The 21303-nt window shown below is 39.6% G+C and overlaps 1 protein-coding gene across 3 annotated transcripts; it reads left to right on the forward strand.

Annotated features, from left to right (window-relative positions):
- Positions 1-49: 49 nt before the first annotated feature.
- LOC139980661 (inactive peptidyl-prolyl cis-trans isomerase FKBP6-like) lies at positions 50-16004 on the forward strand. 3 transcript variants are annotated; one of them, XM_071992471.1, is made up of 13 exons: positions 50-199; positions 5728-5812; positions 6597-6715; positions 7175-7298; positions 8011-8100; positions 8362-8493; positions 9011-9102; positions 10252-10311; positions 11555-11752; positions 12938-13118; positions 13953-14040; positions 15143-15272; positions 15867-16004. In XM_071992471.1, exons 1-13 carry the CDS (start codon positions 158-160, stop codon positions 15915-15917), a joined length of 1392 nt encoding a protein of 463 aa, XP_071848572.1. In that variant the 5' UTR covers positions 50-157; the 3' UTR covers positions 15918-16004. The 3 variants fall into 3 exon arrangements, with proteins under 3 accessions (XP_071848572.1, XP_071848573.1, XP_071848574.1); XM_071992472.1 differs by lacking the exon at positions 10252-10311; XM_071992473.1 differs by lacking the exon at positions 6597-6715 and having other exon boundaries at positions 68-199.
- Positions 16005-21303: the final 5299 nt, after the last annotated feature.

Raw genomic sequence — 21303 nt, forward strand, 5'->3', positions numbered from 1 at the left:
CAAAGTATTATAGTGTAGTCTATTTTACAACTGGACAAAGCCTTCGGTGTAATGCAAAACGTTTTACGTCGATACTACCTCCCTCGCGATTCACACGAAAGTTGATTTGCGATAGGTATTTAACTGTTTGAACTTTGATTTATTAAATCATTGCAGTATGGAAAACATCGAGACAGAAGAAAACACTAGAATTGATTCAGTATGTTAGCATTTCTCATATTATGGAATGCATGTTTTCTTCCGTTGATGTTCCCCCATCGGTTCACTAAGTTAATTTTAACTTAGTTCTAGCCTAACCAAAGCCTAGCCTAGTTAAGTTAGGCTAGGCCTAACTTAGTTATACTAGCCTGGTTACTATAGTACCGGTAGGCTGTAAGTTGGTTGTTTGTCATTTCATTTCGAAATTCCAGGTTTCAAATGTTTCATCAACAGTGTTAAAATGTTCTCATTCCTTCAATATCTCTTTGGGAATATTGAAGGCCATTTACTGTGGCATCATCAAGGGAGAGGGATGGGCATACAATTGACCACCCCCTCCCCAATGTTTGCCCCCCCCCCCCCATGAAACTTGCCATGTCTGTAACATAATCATACTCGTAAGAAACTCTTTAATACTTTCTCTGTGGTTCTACACAGACTCTGTAAAACTCGATTTTCAATATACACGATTAAGATAAACGTCAATCCTCTCTGAGTCTCTCTTCCATCGTATTTATATAGTCTTACCAGACATCTAACTTTTACATGGTGGCAGCGGTTCAAAGGTTACACCACCAGGAACACGCCGAACGTAAACACTGTCCTGGCTTCATCGACATACGCCAGAAATCAACGATTTTAGAGACGGTATCTCCGTAAGTACCACCGGAACGACAGGCCTAGCGCTATCACTCAGTACACATAGGCCACAACGACACTACTGTGTATACAATACAACGGACTACGGCGATTCTCTAACGGGTGTCCTAACGATTGCCTCTCATACAAAGTTTGTTTTCGCGCTCATCATTAGTGTGGCGCTATTCCAGAACTCTTTAAGCATCCCATCACAGAGAATTGCCAACACAGATCAACCATGGCAGATAGTGTACCGAAAATGGATTGGAATTCATCGAACCAGGGAGAATCATTCAAGCTGTTCAAACAACGACTAGAGCTCTATTTCCAAATAAAAAAGATAACCGGAGCCGACCAAGTTCCCATTCTGCTTCTTGCTGTTGGGGAGGAAGGCTTACAGCGATACAACAGCTGGACTTTAACAGATGAAGAATCAAAATGTGCCAGTACCCTTTTTGGAAAATTTATGGCACAGCTAGAACCAGCAGAAAACTTCAGAATTGCACGACTGAAACTACGAAACTACTATCAACAACCCGGGGAAAAGCTTGATGATTTTGTCAACCGTTGCAAGCTACTTTCAAAAAAATGTGATTTCACGAAAGAAGAAGTGGACGAACGTCTAGTGGAGCAAATCATTGCTAGTACTCCAATTTCTGAATTTCAGAAAGAACTCCTGAGTCAGCCAAAAGAATTTACGATCCAAAAAGCCTTAGAGCTAGGTCGTAGATATGAAGCAGCTGCAGCACACATCACTGACATACAAGCTATGCAATCGAAGCCAACTTCTCAAATTGCCACGATCAACAAGAAAGGCACTAGATGCCGGAACTGTGGTGGTGATCACGTCAAAGGTAACTGTCCCGCACGAAACGATCAGTGCAGAGCATGCGGAAAGATGGGCCATTGGGCCAAGTTATGCCTCACAACAAAGTTTAAAAAAGGTGGGCAATCGAAATCAAAGTCAAGACAGTCTCATTCCAGAGGGGCACACAGAAGTCGTAACAACTTTGACTCCCACAGTAATAACCAGCCACGTACAAACAAACATATCGAGTCCATCCAACAGTTACCGGACAGAGAGGATCAGATCGCAAAGGAGCTGGAATCATTTTCCTTCAGCTCTATCAAGGTGTCATCAATGCACTCTTCTGAAACGAGAAATCAAGTACATGCCAACATCGACATTAAGCTCAACAACAAGCCAGGTGTTCATTCCCTAAACATAAAGGTGGACACAGGCGCAGAAGGAAATACCTTACCCATGAGAATCTACAGAAACATGTATCCTGAACATATTGATCATACAGGAAAACCAACACCGGGTTTTCTAAAGGAGACAAACTGTGTATTAACTGCATACAATGACGAAGTAATCAAATGCTTTGGGACTACAACACTCGAATCTCGTTTCCAAGAGGAATGGCTCCAAACAACATTCTTTGTGGTCGACGTAACGGGTCCAGCAATACTAGGATTGAACTCTTGCAGGGATCTACACCTCATCACCTTGCACTGCGCCATAACAAAGGAACCATTAAACATCAACAGTATTCAAGACCTGAAGCAAGCCTATCCAAATCAGTTTGACAAAATAGGCGAATTCCAAAATGAGCACAAACTTGTCCTGGATCCAAATGTGCCAAGCCACATAGACCCACCAAGAAAAACACCAATCGCTCTCCGAGGAAAGATCAAACAAGAGCTGGACTCAATGGAAAGCCAGAGCATCATCAGACGCATCGAGGAACCAACCGAGTGGGTCAGTTCCCTCACGTACGTCACAAAGCGAGACGGAAGCCTAAGGGTGTGCTTAGACCCAAAGCATCTCAACCAAGCGCTCATAAGACCTATCCACAAGACACCAACGCTTGAAGAATTAAACCACAAGTTCTCAGGGGCAAAGGTGTTTTCGAAACTCGATGCAAAAGCAGGATATTGGGCGGTCAAACTCGATACCGAAAGCCAAAGACTAACAACATTTCAAACGCCTTTCGGGAGATATTGCTTCCAACGCCTACCCTTCGGTCTAACAGTAAGTCAAGACATCTTCCAATTAGAAATGGATAGAATTCTTGAGAGGTGCAACGGAGCATGTGGCATAGCTGATGACATAGTAATATTTGGGAAAACGGACAAGGAACATGATGAAAACTTAATCAACTTCATGGAACAAGCCAAGAAACATGGCTTAGCCCTCAACTCAAACAAGTGTGTCGTCAAAACAAACAGCATTTCCTTTTTTGGAAACGTTTACACCAGCCAGGGCATACACCCAGATCCAGCAAAAGTCGCAGACATTCAGTCCATGACACCTCCAAGTAACAAAACAGAACTCCAACAGTTTCTTGGAATGATGACATACTTGTCCAGTTTTGTAAAGGACTTCAGCAGCAAAACATCCACACTCAGAGATCTACTCAAAGCAAACACAGAGTTTTTGTGGGAAGCTCACCACCAATCCACTTTCAATCAACTGAAGCAGGAAATTTCAGCCTCATCCTTGCTTCTGTACTACGCCTCAGAAGAACCTGTGTATCTACAGTGTGATGCCAGCCTCAAGGGACTCGGGGTGGCGCTTCTTCAAAAGAATGAGGATGGATTTTTGCAGCCAGTGGCATATGCAAGCAAAAGCCTCACTCAAACAGAGCAAAGGTATGCCTGCATTGAAAGGGAACTGCTTTCAATTGTTTTTGGTTGTCATCGTTTTCACACCTACCTGTATGGCCGAGAGTTTCACGTGATCACAGATCATAAACCCCTTATCATGATCACCCAAAAGCCACTCATATCAGCGCCGCCACGTCTGCGACGCATGTTGGTAAGACTTCAAGGTTACAATTTCACCATCGAACATCGCCCTGGGGCCGACAACCAACTGGCAGATGCTCTGTCAAGGTTTCCCAACCCAAGAGAGTCAACAACCATTGACCTTGACATTCGAGTCGACCTAGTGAGGTTCTCAACAGAGAGGATGGTACAGTTGCAGAGGGAAACACGACAAGACCCACTGCTCCAACAACTATCAGAGATCATCGTCACCGGCTGGCCAGACCATATCAAGGAACTGCCGACAGACATACGACCATATTGGGGCTTCAGGGATGAACTCTCTGTCGACAACGGATGTATCCTCAAAGGCCAACGTGTGGTCATTCCGAAAACCATGAGGCAGAACATACTACAACAGCTTCATGTACCCCACCTTGGTCGAGAAAAAACCAAACTGCTGGCAAGAGAAACAGTATACTGGCCAAATATCAACAAGCACATCGACGATCTGGTGCATTCATGTACCATATGTCAAGAACATCAACCATCTCAACAAGCAGAACCGCTATTACAACATGACCTGCCAACAAAACCATGGAACACCATTGGTGTTGATCTATTTGAGTTCAGCGACAATCAGTGGTTGATAATAGCCGATTATTACACAAAGTATCCCATCATAAGGAAAATTCCTGGAAACTGTAGTAGTCACGCTGTTATCATTGCCATGAAACAGGTGTTCAGTGAACATGGGATACCAGAAAAGGTTGTCAGCGACAACGGACCTCAGTTTGCCAGCGAACTCTTCAAGCAATTTGCAAGTGCGTGGAGTTTCGACCATGTCACTTCATCTCCAAGGCGACCACAAGGCAACGGATTCATTGAGCGACAGGTCCGTACCGCCAAGTCAATCTTGACAAAGGCCAAACAATCCAACACAGACATCCACATGGCCTTACTAATGTGGAGAACAACTCCTGTCAGTCAGACTCTACCCAGCCCGTCCAAAATGCTAATAGGAAGGACACTTAAGTCAATACTTCCAGGAAAGTCCACAAACCCCAGCCTTAACTCAGAGCACATTAAGGAAGAACTGGAGAAAAGGCAAGACACACAAAAGAGGCATTTTGACAAACATGCTCTCCCCCAGACACTTCCACCACTTTACCCAGGTCAACACGTCCATGTGCAAAACCAAGACACAGGACACTGGTTCCCTGCCACAGTAAGGAACAAAACTGCAGAACCAAGGTCCTACATCATTGAAACTCCCAACGGAAAAGTAGTGCGAAGAAACCGTCAGCACATCAGAGACGCTGCAGTCTTACCCACATTTCCGTCAACCTCCAATACAACAGACTCATCCCATCAATCAGACAACGCAGACCCAGCCAAGCATGTGACGTTCTACACACCCGCTGCTGAGGCATCAGGTGACAGAAGCAGATTTGGAAGACTTCTTCGACCACCTCAGAGGTTCTCGCCAGATTGATCACCCTTGTAGACATTAGAAAAACATAGCCTGATGTATATAGTTTTGTTTTATTTGCTAACCATCTTCCATATATATTTCACTCATGCAGCATCATCTTTTCTCGTTAGTAAATTCTTCAACATAACAACAAAAATCTTTTGATTTACCTTGATTCCATCTTAAACTGAAAAAGGGGGATGTAACATAATCATACTCGTAAGAAACTCTTTAATACTTTCTCTGTGGTTCTACACAGACTCTGTAAAACTCGATTTTCAATATACACGATTAAGATAAACGTCAATCCTCTCTGAGTCTCTCTTCCATCGTATTTATATAGTCTTACCAGACATCTAACTTTTACAATGTCCACATAAAAAAAAACCTTAGGCAGGAAGATGCACAAATTTTGACCTCTTCTGATTATTTTTTTCTTATTTTGATCTCCTAAATTCTGCTTATATGAAGCTGAGATAAAATATGGAAATGATGAAAACTCTACCAGGGGCCCTATGACAGTTCACTTCTTCATTGATATTAACACAATAGAGTATAGTGTATGTTTGCATCAGTCCGGTAAATGTATATATATTTGTGTTTACTCTAAGTTCTAACTACCCTCTACTCTCACATTCAATGCACAGACCTTAGCTGTCCGACTCTCCCATTTCAAAGAAAATGAAGGGGAAGGATTCGACTGTGAGTTCACGGCTGAAGAGGTTGCAACTGGTAAGAATAAGATATTTCCGATCGAACAAATGACTGTGACTGACTCATCTACTGTTATCCTACTTATGGTAACATATCCATCATTTCTATTGTTTTAGTTAATTCACCCTCTTCTGCATTATATGAAATGGAAACGGTCAAACGAGTACACCAAGTGCTAATTTTAATCGATGGATTAATTAATTTCTGCAGCTCTGTTAAGCGGTACATCATTGATGGGAATTATGATGATTGATTACATTGGCTGGAAGTAGCATAGAGACTTGAAATTAACACATATGAAAAGTGCATTTTAGTTTTGTTTGTGATGACTTATATTTTGTCTTACATGATGTTAGCAGTAAAAACTATTTTAATTCAGATTGTACAACATTACAGTGTTAAATTAATATTGTCGAGTGTCCTATTCTTAGTTTTGGGCCTGTGGGAAACATGTGAGCTAAAGTGAGTTAGGGATGAATGAGACCCTAATTGAATTCTGCATCTGGAATTGAAGGTCCTTAAAAGAGATGTAGGATATATGATAATTCAATATTAATTAAATTAATTCATGTCGGTCCATTTGCGTATTGGGAAAATGACAGTGTACAGGATAATGGGACAGAACCACAAGGTTTCATAACTCCTGAAATACTTGTTACCAGTATCAAAGATAATGTTATATTTTATCGAATGTCAGTCGTCCGAAAAGATCCGGTAATGTAAAACTTGAGATAGATGACACATATAAATTAAACAACCATATCTTTGGTTTGGGAAACTTTGCTGTCTTGTTTAATCACAGAACCCATTGGAAAAGTCAACGGCTTATTCTTCGACGGAGAGGTCTTTGATCATTTGACTACGGATGCCATGGGAAGCGATGACGAAGAAGATGATGAGTCAGACCAGGAAGATGATTCGGTAAACTATAAAAACGTTTTAAAACTGTTTTTCGGTGTCACACTCAAATGTGATTCTTTGGTGGACCGACGATTAGGCACAAGTTATGGCCAAGCTTCAACCCGTAGGGTTATTAGAGCCTTTATTAGAGCATCTTTACTTTTGTTCTTCTTGTTTCATTTTGTAGTCTCTGTTAATGTAATGACCCAAATCTCTGATTTTATTACCAATTTCTTTTCAAATCAGTTAAGTCATCTGGATTGATCTAAGAGAGTTTCATCGTCTGGAAAAAATAAGACGAAGTTAGTGACAGTAATCTCTTAATCCAATGAAACGATCACATCTTAGCTTTTGTTAAATTTGAAGAGAACATAATCATTAAAAAAAATCGGTTTGGTGTTAAAAACAGTCATTAAAGGAGGCTAGCTCTCCATCCAGTTGACAAATTCAAAATGCTTGAAATGTTGCCATCTCTAACAGGGCCCTTTTAATAAACTGAAGAAGAAAATGGAAGATATCTCTCCAGACGGTCAGGGCGGTGTTTGGAAAATGGTGGTTAACAACGGGACAGGACCTGTGGTGCCCAATGGGTATCGTATCCAGGGTAAGTAATTAGTTTCTTGCAAATTCTTTAAACAATGGAACCATAATTGACCTTTTAAAAGAGCTTTAGAGCATGTTACTAAAGTCATATTCTTTCATATATTGAAATTGTTGAAATTTGTGGTTAACTACTATTGTGGAACCTGTGCTGTCAGGTCTGCGTGTGTGTGTGTGTGTGCGTTTGTTTTGTATTCTGACCGAAGACTTGAACAAAAGAATTCCAGGTCCTCGGTTGTGATTTCTAAAGAATCACCACGTCCTCGGAAGAATTCTATTGTATGGGGTATTGTTAAGGTTAGGGTACGTGGATTTGAACAATGGAAAATACAATGGGGTCCTCTGTCTGAATGTAATACAAACATGTATGCGTGTGAGTGCGTGCGTGTATGCTGTGAAATTTGCGTGGGTCCAGGATAACTCAAGAATGGAGAGATGAATATTTGTCATACTTTATATGTTGATGAATTATAGTGAGAAGGTGTGCCCTATTCTTTTAGGTGCTGACCTTATGAATATTAATGAGGTTATGGGGGTCAAATGTAAAACTCTTTATATTGCAATAACTCTGCAACCTGAAGTCAGATTGTAGCCACACTTGGTATTCAGTTGTTAATTTAATGGTTTAACGATATCCACATGTTTCTTTCTTTGGATTGGCTCCTTAGATTTTTACGACACGCCTGACATGAGAATATTTCTTTTATCTTTTGCAGTTCATTATAACTCGTACCTGGAGTATAGTGATGAACCCATGGACTCCACAAGGTTAAGAAGCGAGACCAAAAAGTTTATCTTAGGCAACGGTAAGTCTGTCAATTGACATTCAACATCTACTGTCTTAAAAAGTATGAATGTTATTTTTTAATGTGCTTTTCAACAATTAGAACGAAAGGCCTTGAAGGGAAGGCTGCCTTAATAATGAACAGGGATAAAAAGCAATAAAGATTGCATTGTTTACATTGCTTATAAAAGTTCCTATTTTTACATTTCCAAAAGTTATCCTTGATGATTGAAACCCACCTGCATATTCCCCTACTTATTTCCTTCCATTCCTTTCTTTACAGGTGAAGTGATTGAAGGCATGGAATTGGCTATTAGTACCATGAGACAAGGAGAGCTATCCAAATTTCTAATCGCCCCCGAATTTGCTTACGGAAAATACGGCTGTGGCAAACGGATTCCGCCGGACTCTGAGAGTAAGTTTTAATCTCTAGAAATAGTTTTGGCATCTTTCAAGTCCACTTAGGGTGTGCAGTTTGTATAGTGACTATTCTAAAAGGCAATAAAAAATATTACGATAAATTACGAAACCGGAGCAATAGAGAGGATCAGATCGAGATTTCTTCAATCCGTGGTCGAATGTTGAAACTTTGGAATGTGACCAAGTAATAGAATTGTCGGTTGCCTTAATACATGAAAGGATATGCTAAGACCTAACACTGGTTAACATGAGCCCGGGACGACTATGTGTTATGGTATACTTCATATTATTGCCACAAGAAAAAAAACCTGTGTCTGTTATTAGTAATGCCAGGTAAAATTTAGCGCTCACATTTTAGATACTAAGATAGTATGATTCAGTCAGTGTAGAAGGACTGCTATGTATACACCTTTACATTTTATAAAGCAATTTTTAATACATCATTAAGCTTGTGCTTTTACTGGATCAATTATTCCATGATGTCACCGAGACATTCTTCTCTTTTCCGATAGTTCTAATGGAGATCGAGTTGATTTCGTTTTCCAGTAGACCAAGCGCGGCTGACTTTGAAGGAGCTATCAAGAAAGTGAGAACAGAGAAAGAGGTAAGGAGGGGGAGAGCATCAATAGATAATAGATTAACATTGGACCAATATTAGAAAGTCACATGTCAATGATATGTCATTTTTAATGTATTTATGTATGTATTTTAGATCCACTTGCAAGCAGGAACTTGCAAAGAAGCCATCATTGGCTTATCAAAGCCGCAAACTGACCGAAATCAGTCTCTTAGATTCATATTTAACGTCCATGGTTATGAATTGTCAATTGTCAACAACTTTGTAACTGGACGACATACATTAATCTTGGAGTGACTCGAACTTGGGACCTCATGATTGAAAGGCACCGGCGTTAACCACTGAGCTAACACTCCCTAGAAGTCATCATCTTTGTGGTTGATATTTGTTACTTTGGTAACCCTCGGTAACCGCAAGTGCTTATTTGATGAAGATAAGAAATCTCAATCGGAAGTTGGCAGTAACAACTGCTGTTTTGTTTTATAGCACATATTGCAATGTTTTGTTCATTTCTGAAACCATTTGATACAAAACTATCCCATTACAATGTATTCAAGAAAACAGCTGACGTGAAAAGTTGTCTGGACCACAAACTTTTTTTGGAATCAAATGCAGTTTAGTACTTTCTGTTTAACGTTCATCTTGTGATCCAATCTAGAGTTGGGTCTTTTCTTTGATCAATGTAAATCTTAGTTTGTGTAATTCTCAGAAGGTATGGTTTAAATCAACGGTCTGCAAGCTTTCAGGTCAGATTTTCGGTGGTTTGCGAGATCGTTTCATAAATCAAAGGAAAATGTTAACTTTAGTTTGAGGCATTACCCATCACCAACATTGACAAATTTGGTGCAAGGAAGCAGAACCAGCTATTGCATTAGTGATGATATTCCAGTGACATTGTAAGAATAAACTTGGCCTGGGATGGGGGGGGGGGGTGGGGGGCTTGTGGTTATGATCGATGGGTCACAGCTGAATGCCAAATATTTTGGTTGGATGATGGAGTAAAAAGGTTGCAGATCACTAGGATAAATGATGAATAATCACATTCAAAGCAAAGATATATGAGAACATGACAACATAAAATAAATTATAAATAATAAATAAATAAATAATAAAATCAAATCTCTTTCATTTGCAAAACACTCTGGTTATTTTCTCACTCTTTTTTCTATTTGATAGGAAGGAAACAGATTCTTCAAGCAAAATGAAATCAGAAAAGCAGAGAATAAATACGTGAAGGTATTGTAAACACTAAACTTTTATCAAGTACCATTTTTTGTTTTTTTAATATTTGGATTGATTCATTCATGCATTGATTTCTTTGTTGACTTAATGTTTAATTACTCTTCATTTACATATCGATACAGCATTTATTGATCAATACATTCATTGATCAATGCATTCATTAATTCATTCATTTAAATGGATTTTCTGGTGGAGAAAATTGATCGCTGAACAAAATTGATGAAAATGTTCTGAATCTAACTGTGAAAACCACATCCTCTTTTATAATAGCATTTTGTATTGTGAAGATATGAATTTTAAAAATTTAGTGACATTTTTTAAATTGCATCTGGCAACAGCAGAATGGATGATGTCATCAGGGCTGAAAACGTTTTTGTTTGCCATCAAAGTGTGTCAACCATTTATTCCAAAACAAAAGGAATATTTACACAAAAAAGACACATTTTGATGAAATTCTAAATTTTACAGAGAACTTTGACAGCTACGCATTTTCAAAGATAAATCAACAAGAAGATTATAATAGCCTAAGTAAAGCTTTGAAAGAGCATTTGCCCAGATGACATCACAGACCCCCTACTGCGATCCAACTTCCTGGAGTAGTTGAAGGTTTAGCCAGTCAAAAAGATCACATTCCATGAAACAAATCTCAATTTAGGGGCATGATGCTGATATGGGATTTTCAACTAGCATTGTGGAATATTTGTCTCTTCAACATAAGTTTCACATAGTTAGTCACCAGAATAACCCGTTAATGGTTAACCGATGCATCGATTGATTTGATTTGACATGTCTATTGATTTATTGATTAGTCAATCTGCATTTATGGATTGATTGATACATTTCATTGGTTTTTAAAGAATTATTCATAAACTGATTGATTTTGTGTATCTTTTACCACTTAAGCATTCTCAGATCTAATCGCATTGCTATTTTCTTTTGAATTTTATTGACCTCAAATTTTGTAGAAATGACAGTCATGCTTTTACAAATAAATCACTATGACTTTAATAAAGGTTTCCTCACTGAGAAAGTCACCTTGGTTAATTTCGTCAGGCACAACTTCTTGGCTGAGGGTCTTTCAGATAGCACTTTTAGTTACAATATGGCAATTTTATCAAGCTCGTAGTTGGAGGTGAAGTGATAGTAAACTAACACATTTTCAAGTGTTTTTTTTTCGCACAATGTTTGATTAGCCTCTTTGGGATTCAATGAAAAAAGGAACGTTTCTTCCTCTTAGGCTCTAAAGTTTCTGGACAGTCTCCGCCTCCGAGACGAAGAAGACGAGAAAGAGATGAGAAGACTGAAACTCAAGCTGTGCTTGAACATCGCCCTCACTAGTATCAAGCTCGGACAAGGACGTCACGTCATCAGCCAAGCCAAGAGGGCGCTAGAGATCGATCCACAGAGTGACAAAGCCCTGTATAGGCTGGCTAAGGTGAGAGTATGCTGGTGTCCCTAGTGACTGCTGAGAACATTTAGTAATGTAATTATTATATTATTGGGGTTGTTCGCTAGAATGGATTCAAGAGTATGATATGGCCCAAGGATTACAAGTCCTGCACTCCTAAGCAACGACAATGTCTTTTTTGTTCGGTGCATAGTTGTAACAACTTGTCGCAAATTTTGATCGAAAGAGTGAACCAAGTTCCAAAAAAGGTGTAGTTAAATTAAAGCATATGTTTTTTTTCATTTACCATATTACACTTTTCATCAAATACATTTAAGAAACTTGAGGCAAATGTTCTTTCCCAGGTGTGTATGAAAGCTTGTCCTCAACAGTTTGTGGAGAGTTATTGCCTCAACCCACATTCTTATGCACAAGGTAGTTACCTATAGTATGTAAGTTAGGTACCCTATGATATGCAAGTGTTATTTCTGGACTATGGAGTATCAGGAGTGACAGACTTTTTTTTTATGAAGAATTGAACATTTGTCATGATTCCAAAATAAGAAACTGATAAACTAGTTGAAGAATAATTGACAGTAAAAATTTCCTTCAATCCATCAACTTTTTATGGTACCAGCAGGGCTCGAAATAATCGACGGCACCGACGGCAAAAAGCCGTAGTGCCCTTGCTTTTTGTCGTGGTGCCCCTGAAAAACAACCTCGCCGACGGCAAAAGTTTGCCCTCATGCCCTTTACATTTTACTGTGGGTGCCCTGTGCATTGCGAGTATTACTTGAGAAAAATTAAATAGCTTATTCCTGAATTTGCTTAATTATTCATAATTAAATGGCCTGATTAGATACTTTTACTGCTCCAAAATGATTTAAGAATTGCGTGACCCAAAATGCGGTCAGTGCCCTTACACAAATTCACTTTCGCCGTCATGCCGTTCCCATTTGCCGTCATACCCTTCACAATTGGAAATTACCAATGGCATTTTTGCTGTGCCCTTTTTGAGGCTTATGTCAAGCCCTGCACCAGTGTGACTTAAATAGACCAATTACCTCCTAGATGTGGATGCCTGATGCGGAGTTCTCTACTTGTTTAAGTTAAACGAGTCCAGGGAAAAAGGCACCAGGTTGATGTCGTTATGAGACTTGTCAACAAAGATAACTAAAGAGAAATCTCGATGGCTATTTTCGACTAATTTTACGATTTTTGTTCGTTCTAAAGGGTTTCCGCCTCATCAAGGAATTTGACCGAGCTGAATTTTACCTCACGAGGGCAAGTAAACTCTGTCCGAATGACTATCACATCAACGCAGAGAAACAAGAACTGGCTCGCGCTAAGCAACAGTTTAAATTCCTGGAAACTGAAAGCTATTCCAGGATGTTTAAAGACATGAATATAAATGGTGAGCTCATTCAAGATTATTGGTGACTAATTTAAGATGGGGGAGGAGATGGTTTTGCTGTTAGTACTGTGAGTTTCTGAGAAACAGTAGTTTGCTATACGGCTGGGGTGGGCAACCTACGGCCCGAAGACCACATATGGGCCGCCAGTGATATTTTTTGCAGCCTGTGAGTTGTCTCAAGAAAGAAAAATCAATCTATTTTACATCATCACAAAAAACAAGCTAGCTGCTTAGAATTTATCCGCACTAATGATGCTGTCAGGTAGGCCTATTTTCCCCATTAATTATCAACTATACTGTATTGTGAATACAGATTAAGTACACACACCTATTGCTAGAAAGTCCTCGGAATCAAAGGTTTGAAATCATCAGCAGGTCGTTGGTAAGGTGCGGCCTAGTCAGTTTTTCACTCCTTATATCTAGCCCATTCATTCAAATAGGTTGCCCACCCCTGCTATACGGTGATCTTGCAATGCTAATGGCATGTTCTTTCAATGGATGACAGTAAAGATGTTGTCTCGGATTTAGCTGTTTCGTTTAGCTCCTTACTTTTGACCATGTTTTCATCGATGGTTTGACTAGATTTCGCATTAAGTTAGGGTTAGGGTACACACAAAGTTGTCAAACAGCAGCATACTAGCTAGCCATGGGGGATCTAGACGTTGGTTTCTCTTTAGAACCTGCCTAATGCAACAAATACTGACAGTTAATTATTTACTCTCAGTTGCATGTACTTTCTAAATTTTAGAGATATAGAAACCAAGGTCTCCAGCAGTAACTTCGTTTTGTGTCCATATGTCAAAATGAAGTAATTCTCTTTTTGTTCTGCTTTAGACACAAAGCCAAGAGATAAACCGATTCCAAGCTCCACATCAAGTCCAGCTGCACCAGAGTTTCAGAAATCTGTCGAAGAAAACCTTTTGTAAGTTTACCGTCAATATTACATAAGCATTTTAATATGTTTTGACATGAACTCGCTTTGCTTTGAGCATCAACAGAATTGTCATGAAATATAACTAAAATCAGTTTGTTTCCAGGAAACAGTAAAAATACCACCTGTTGTTTAACACATTTCATGTCCGGCAGCCACATATACATGTGGAGAAAGCTAGTGGGATTCCAGTTAGGTACAGACTGCAGGAAAGTAAACTTCACTTGACTATGTTTACATTAGTACTCAATTTATAAATTTAAATTTCCAAAACATTGGCAGCTGCATTTATTAAAAGTTTGAATTAGCTAAGTCTTAACAAAAAAGACTACAATATCAGCAACATAAAATCAAAAGTATGAAGTCCTTGAAAATTCCAGACACTTGCACATTACTTTAAAGGTGAATATATTCTAACCTGGAGCTGGTAACAAAGCAGTCAACATTTTACGTATTTCTGAACCTCAACAATATCAACTCAACACTGAATAATTAACCTTAATACAGATTTAAGCTCATTCTGGATGCACTTGCTTTAGTTGGTGGTCATTTTAGATGTGGGAAAAGCATGCTGTTCTCTCGATTATAAGCCTAGCTTTCTCTTGTCAGGCTAGGGCTTTAACTTTACAAATGCTACATTGCATTGTTGTTCATGCCATTACTTGATTCACCTGACCATATAACACGTTGGTCCCCAATATGTACAATTCAATATGACAGTGTAACTTGGGTCTTTATTTACCCACATCATGAAAGTTTCTATAATGTGACATCATCCTTCATAGCAACAGTGATGGTAACCCTGATATGTGTTAATAGGTTTATCTTGTGAAATTGCCGATTGCAAAAAAAACCGATGTGACAAGGTTAAATTTTTAACAGGAACAGTCAGAAACCTTAAAGTGTAAACACAATGTAGTCAGAGAAATATATCACCTTTGTGATCCACCACCACCCCCCTTATCAACTAGCCTCACTCACCCCCACCCATGATACACTTCCTGCCCCCACCACTCCCACGTAATTCCCATCCTCACCCAATACCTCTCATACACATTTTTTTACTAGCTGTTAATTTACAATTTTTCATCAGAAAATTCCTGGAACAGACAGATGTCGAAGAAATGCCTGTATTCCAACTGAACCAGATGTCTGAAGGCGAGAGGTTATTTGTGGAGAATAAAGCTAGAGAACTTGGACTTGAAGCCAGATATGTTCAAAAGGTATTTATTTTGGCACCAATATTTATGCAGACAATTCTCCTTTTTACTGGAGCATAGCTTACTTGCTTCCAAACTTAAAGAGGTTACAGACCATTATAAGGATGGGAATAACAGTGGCATGCAAAGGATTTAGTACCACCTTAAACACTACGGTCATGGTTTTGCATTTTCCTGACAAATTCACTGTTTGGAGTACCAATAAGTGCAAAACTTCATGGCCAATGCTTGAGAACCAGAGGTTAGCAGCATCTCATAGAAAACATTTCCATGAACATTGCTTTTTAGCTTACTACTATTTTCAATGCTGCAATTGCCGTTCATAAAACTATTTCATGTGACGATCCCCTACGTTTGGTTGTTCGTGCAGTTAACAATGATATTTTCAAGTTGGTTACTGCATAATTGTCAAGTTAATATAGTTTTGTTGACCTGTAACAAAGTCTGGTTATAGTGTATTTTCTAATTATCCACATTTATTATATTTTTTCATCACATCATGATACTTTACTGGTAATGTTAAATTTACTTTGATCAAGTTAAATGAAGAAAACTAGTTTGAAGTCTTAACGCAATACTTGATGATGATTCTTGCAGATGGATGAAAAGTGTCTTCGCATTGGAAAGAAGAAAACTCCAGATGAATAGCTAATACCCCTTGAGGGATTCTCAGATATTGAAAGAAGAGGACTCCCGAGGAATAGCTTACACCCCTTGAGGCATTTCAGTTATTGAAAGAAGAGAACTCCAGAGGAAAAGCTTACCCCCTTTGAGGGATTCTCAGTTATGGAAAGAAGAGAACTCCAGAGGAATAGCTAACACCCCTTGATGCATCTCAATTATTAAAAGAAGAGAACTTCACAGGAATAACTTACACCCCTTGAGGGATTCTCAGTTATTGAGAAGCAAGCAAGTTTAGTGGCTGATAGATCTTGCATTCCAGATCAGGGTGTAAACTGGATGAACTCTGATCTTTAATGTGTTTTTGGACATTACTGCCCAAAATGGCGATAAACCAAGTTGTGATGTTTGTGTGACATAGGTACTTGAGGTACCTGCATATAGCATATTTCTTAACCACCTCTTTTCTATTTGCAATTTATGAAGTGAGCCCTCTTTTTAGCCTTATGACTATCTCATCCTAACTAAACAAAAGAAACTAAAATCAACATATGAAATCCATTCAATCCTCAAGATTCATGGCTTTTGCCAATGGTTACTGGCAGTAGTATTGTTTTATAGCAAATAAAGAGTATACCAGTGCTGTGATGACTTTGTAAAGAGAGAATTGGTTGTGCTTTGGAGAGGGGTAAGTTACTGTTATTTTATTGTTCTTGACTAACAAGTCACATTGTACATATACCATTGTTTTCATATAGTTACAGTAGGTCTAAGCATGAGGGGAATGCTTTGTATGCATTAACCTCCGGTAATTGGTATGTGCGTTGAGAACCATGTCAGGGTATCTTTGGGCATTGAGTATGTAATTTCATTGTTTGTTCATGTATCTAGACTCTTTTTAGATTGAAGCATGGTTGTTTATTATTCATGGTGTTATTGGTTTTCCTATGGGTGCTGTATATACAGGCATAGAGTGATATACTTTGGGGTCAGACTTATCTCAAGTGCTTCATTTAGTTTATCCATTTATGGCCTGATGGCATGGTGAACATTAGGGTTTTTGATTGCGAAATGGTCCTTTAGGTAGCATGCTTTATTCCTTATTTAGGATCCTAAAGAATTGTTTGAAGTCGTACTGTATTTAATGTTCAGATGCTATGAGAATTGACGTCACAGAGTTGTTGATTATTTAAAGGGACACCCCAGTTTTCAACATTACTTAATAGATGAAAATGTAAGCAGCATAGAGTCAGGAAACACCATGTTTATTAATCGTTCAGTATTTAAAGGGGTATTACCACCATTTGTGGAATCTTTTAAAGGGAACGTATTAAAAATCATGCATATTGGAAGTAAGGAGGGAAGCCTCATTTGCGGATACCCGTTCACATGTTTTCCTACGTACAACTGCCTTTATACCATCAGCTGTTTAATAAAGTCAGACTGTATGTAATCATCACTGCCAGGATCTTTATAAGATTTGCTGTACTTATATTTGTTGATTCATAGCATTGTAAATAGGAGTCATTTTGTTAAAAGCTCTGTTTTATCTTGTTAAGTGAGCTTGTTTTTATGTATTGTTCTTTCTATTTGTTTAAAGGTTTCAGTTCGGTTAACACCAGGACAGTATTAAATGATAGAGACGAAGAAGAAAACTTGTTGTGTTATCATTTACCCCACCCCCCTGCTTGGTCGGATCCATTTTTGATTCCTTGGCGGTAGCCGTAGGAATCTATGCGGTCATGACTGCGTGTGTGTGTGTGTGTGTGTGTGTGTGTGACGCCAAGCTTGAAATTAGGTTTTCTCAGCAATCCCAAGGTAGATTGATCTCATTCTTGGTACATAGGTTACCCATCATGAGTAGACGATCCCTATTTATTTTGGTGCTAATATCATGAATATTAATGAGTGGGCGGGGCTTAGAGTGATTTTCAACAAATGTCAATATCTTCGTAACCGTAAGTTCAATTTTCATGGAACTTAGTTTGGTGGTACAAGAGGAAAGTCCTCTATATGAATATGGTGATAGTTTGTCCAATCTCATTATTATTCATGAGGGGCGGGGCTAAGTTGTTTTTCGCAAAAAAGCTTGAAATTAGGTTTTCTCGGCAATCCCAAGGTGGATTGATCTCATTCTTGGTACATAGGTTACCCATCATGAGTAGACGATCCCTATTTATTTTGGTGCTAATATCATGAATATTAATGAGTGGGCGGGGCTTAGAGTGCTTTTCAACAAATGTCAATATCTTCGCAACCGTAAGTTCAATTTTCATGGAACTTGGTTTGGTGGTACAAGAGGAAAGTCCTCTATATGAATATGGTGACAGTTTGTCCAATCTCATTATTATTCATGAGGGGCGGGGCTAAGTGTTGTTTTTCGCAAAAAAACTTGAAATTAGGTTTTCTCGGCAATCCCAAGGTGGATTGATCTCATTCTTGGTACATAGGTTACCCATCATGAGTAGACGGTCCCTATTTATTTTGGTGCTAATATCATGAATATTAATGAGTGGGCGGGGCTTAGAGTGATTTTCAACAAATCTTCAGTATGACCCGGCCAGGAGTCGAACCTCTAACCTTCCAGCTGGAAGTCGGAATTCTACCCCAATACTATTAATGAGGGGGCATGAATATTAATGAGTGGTAGAGCTTAAAGCAAATTCTTTAAAATATCAATTTGTTCATCAAACTTGAGCTGATAGCAAGGAACAACATTTGTGTTGATGCTACATTAATATTCATAAAAGGTCGGAACCAAGTGTACACAATGAACCTACAGTAATATTTAGATGCCAAGGAATCTCAAAACCTCTTGGTTTTCTTGTCTGTAAAGACTGTACTGTATTGCTGATTTAGTTGGACCAACGGTATACAGTATAGCTGACAAGATGTCAGAGGTAGATCAGCTAAAACTGGAACTGGTTGCATTAAAGGACGCCTTAGTGAGGGAACAGACAAAATCCTTGAAGGCTGCAGCCGAGGTGGATGCTTTAAAGAAGAAAGCTACTCAACCGGACGGTACAACTAGTGGAGATGGTGCTGCATCCCCTGATCAACGTACGGTGTACGTATCAGCTGACCGAAGGATTGAAAGGTTTCGCGAGAAACCTCAACGCCCTACAGACCCCAGAATTGAAGAGTGGATAAGAGACATAAAAGGGCAGATAGCTGCTAGGCGGTTAACAAAAAAGGAGCAGGCGAACTACATCGTAGATCATCTTGGGGGGAAGGCCAGGAGAGAGATCGCAGGCCGTGGAGATGCTGCACTGGAGAATCCAGAGGTCATTTTCAGTATTTTGTCGAAGGTGTTTGGAGAAGGGGAAAGTATTGCCCAGCTGCAACAGCGTTTCTTCTCCTACAAGCAAAAAGAAGATGAGGATTTGGTGACGTGCTCTCTGGAGTTGGTGGATCTATATGATCGAATCGTGTTGAAAGATCCGTCATTCCAACCCGGTAGGGAGGTTAACCTAAAAGGGAGACTTGCTGAAGCCACAAGGGATGAAGGGCTTAAGAGGGAACTGCGACGCCTTAACCTAGAAAGGTCAGATTTGGACTTCTTCGAGACGAGGGACCAGGCTCTTGAATGGTTTGGAAAGACAAAAGTTAGTAAGACGACAAGATATGGGGCTGTGGAGGAAGCTAAAGCAGAAAAACCTCTGGCTGAAGTAGTGGAGAGACAGAGTGCTCAAATCATGGCTCAACAAAAGCAGATCGAGGAGCTAATTAAGGCAGTGCAAGCACAGAGCCAACTCTCGTCAAGAATGGATAGAGGGCCAAGACGGTGCTTCCAGTGCAATGAACTTGGTCATTTCAAGAGGGAATGCCCTCGTAGACTACGACAGACAGCACCACATAACAGCCAACAACAACATCATTTAAACTAGTGACACCTGCCTTGGAGAGTCACATGGCAGGTGAAGAGTTAGTCAAGGATGGCTCACTATTGAGCAGGGTGATAGGCGACTGTCCAGAAGCATCTGTAGAGATAGGACATAGGGTGATTAGGTGCTTGCTTGACACAGGGGCTCAAGTGTCTACTATCACTGAATCTTGTTTTAGAAATAACTTTGCACATGAACCGTTGATAGATATCTCATCAATTATTACAGTTTCAGGGGCTCAAGGAAAAGAGATTCCTTATGTTGGTTGTGTTGAACTTCCGATATGTGTTATGGGGTTAGAGTTCAGGGGAGCTTTTCTAGTAGTTCGGGATCCAGTGGGAACTCCCATGGAAGGTCGTAAGCAACAGGTTCCAGGTGTCCTTGGTTCTAATACGTTCAGTAGTTTGAGAGGTATGCTTAGAGACCAATTGGGGTCAGGTTATATGTCAAAGTTGGCTTCTGATAGTCAGAAACTGACGTGGGCACATGTATTAGGGATGTATGAAGAAACTCGTGTTTGTGATGCTAACCATAAAATAGGCAAAGTCAGGATTAGTGGTGAGAAGGTTATTCTTGTCCCAGCAAGGACTGTGTGTAAAGTAGACTGTACTGTTAAGCCGGCAGAGGGTTCTCACACATATGAAGCACTGGTGGAACATACGGAAGCACATGTTTTACCTAATGGACTCAGGCTGATTGATGGGTTTGTCAATGTTACTAATTCAGGTATAATAACTGTTCAGCTTTGTAATTTCGGTTTACAAGATAGTTATTTACAGCCCCGCACCCCAATTGCAGATCTACTCACAGGTCATGTTGAAGTGATGGCTGGATTAGAGGAGGACAGCAGGTTGATGGTAACATTAGAGGAGGCTTGTGTGAGTATTACTAAAGATATTGAAGTTGGCAGTGAACTTGATGCGGAAGAGCATGAAGCAGTAGGTAAGTTGTTGGAGAAGTATAGTAATGTTGTCAGTAAAGGGGATAATGACATTGGTCATTGTTCAGTAGTCACTCACAGAATACCACTCACAGATGATACACCAATAAAGGTGCCTCACCGACGCTTACCACCGCAACAATGGAAAGAGGTAAGGGATCACATTAACACCCTTTTATCCCAAGGTATTATTAGAGAGTCCTCCAGTCCTAATGCTTCTCCGGTAGTGGTGGTAAGAAAAAAAGATGGTGGTATGAGATTGTGCGTTGATTATCGGGCACTCAATAATAAAACAAGGAAAGATGCATATCCACTTCCTAGAATCGAAGAGGCACTAGATGCAATAGGAGGGGCCAAGTACTTTTGTACCCTTGACTTGGCCCATGGGTACCATCAAGTGCAAATGCATGAGAGCGATGTGGAGAAGACGGCATTTCGATCTGGAACTGGAGGGTTGTACGAATACCTACGCATGCCTTTTGGGCTATGCAATGCCCCAGCCACCTTTATGCGCCTCATGGACCATGTCTTTGGAGATGAAAATTTTCAATCTCTATTGATTTACCTTGACGACATACTGATTTTTGGA

The sequence above is a fragment of the Apostichopus japonicus genome, chromosome 15 (assembly GCF_037975245.1).
Source record: "Apostichopus japonicus isolate 1M-3 chromosome 15, ASM3797524v1, whole genome shotgun sequence".
NCBI lineage: Eukaryota > Metazoa > Echinodermata > Holothuroidea > Aspidochirotida > Stichopodidae > Apostichopus > Apostichopus japonicus.

Coding starts and splice junctions, on each gene's coding strand:
- LOC139980661 (XM_071992471.1), top strand. CDS start 158: ATGGAAAACATCGAGACAGAAGAAAACACTAGAATTGATTCA. Junction 8,494..9,010: donor GATTCCGCCGGACTCTGAGA/GTAAGTTTTAAT, acceptor CTTTTCCGATAG/TTCTAATGGAGATCGAGTTG. Junction 13,119..13,952: donor TAAAGACATGAATATAAATG/GTGAGCTCATTC, acceptor GTTCTGCTTTAG/ACACAAAGCCAAGAGATAAA.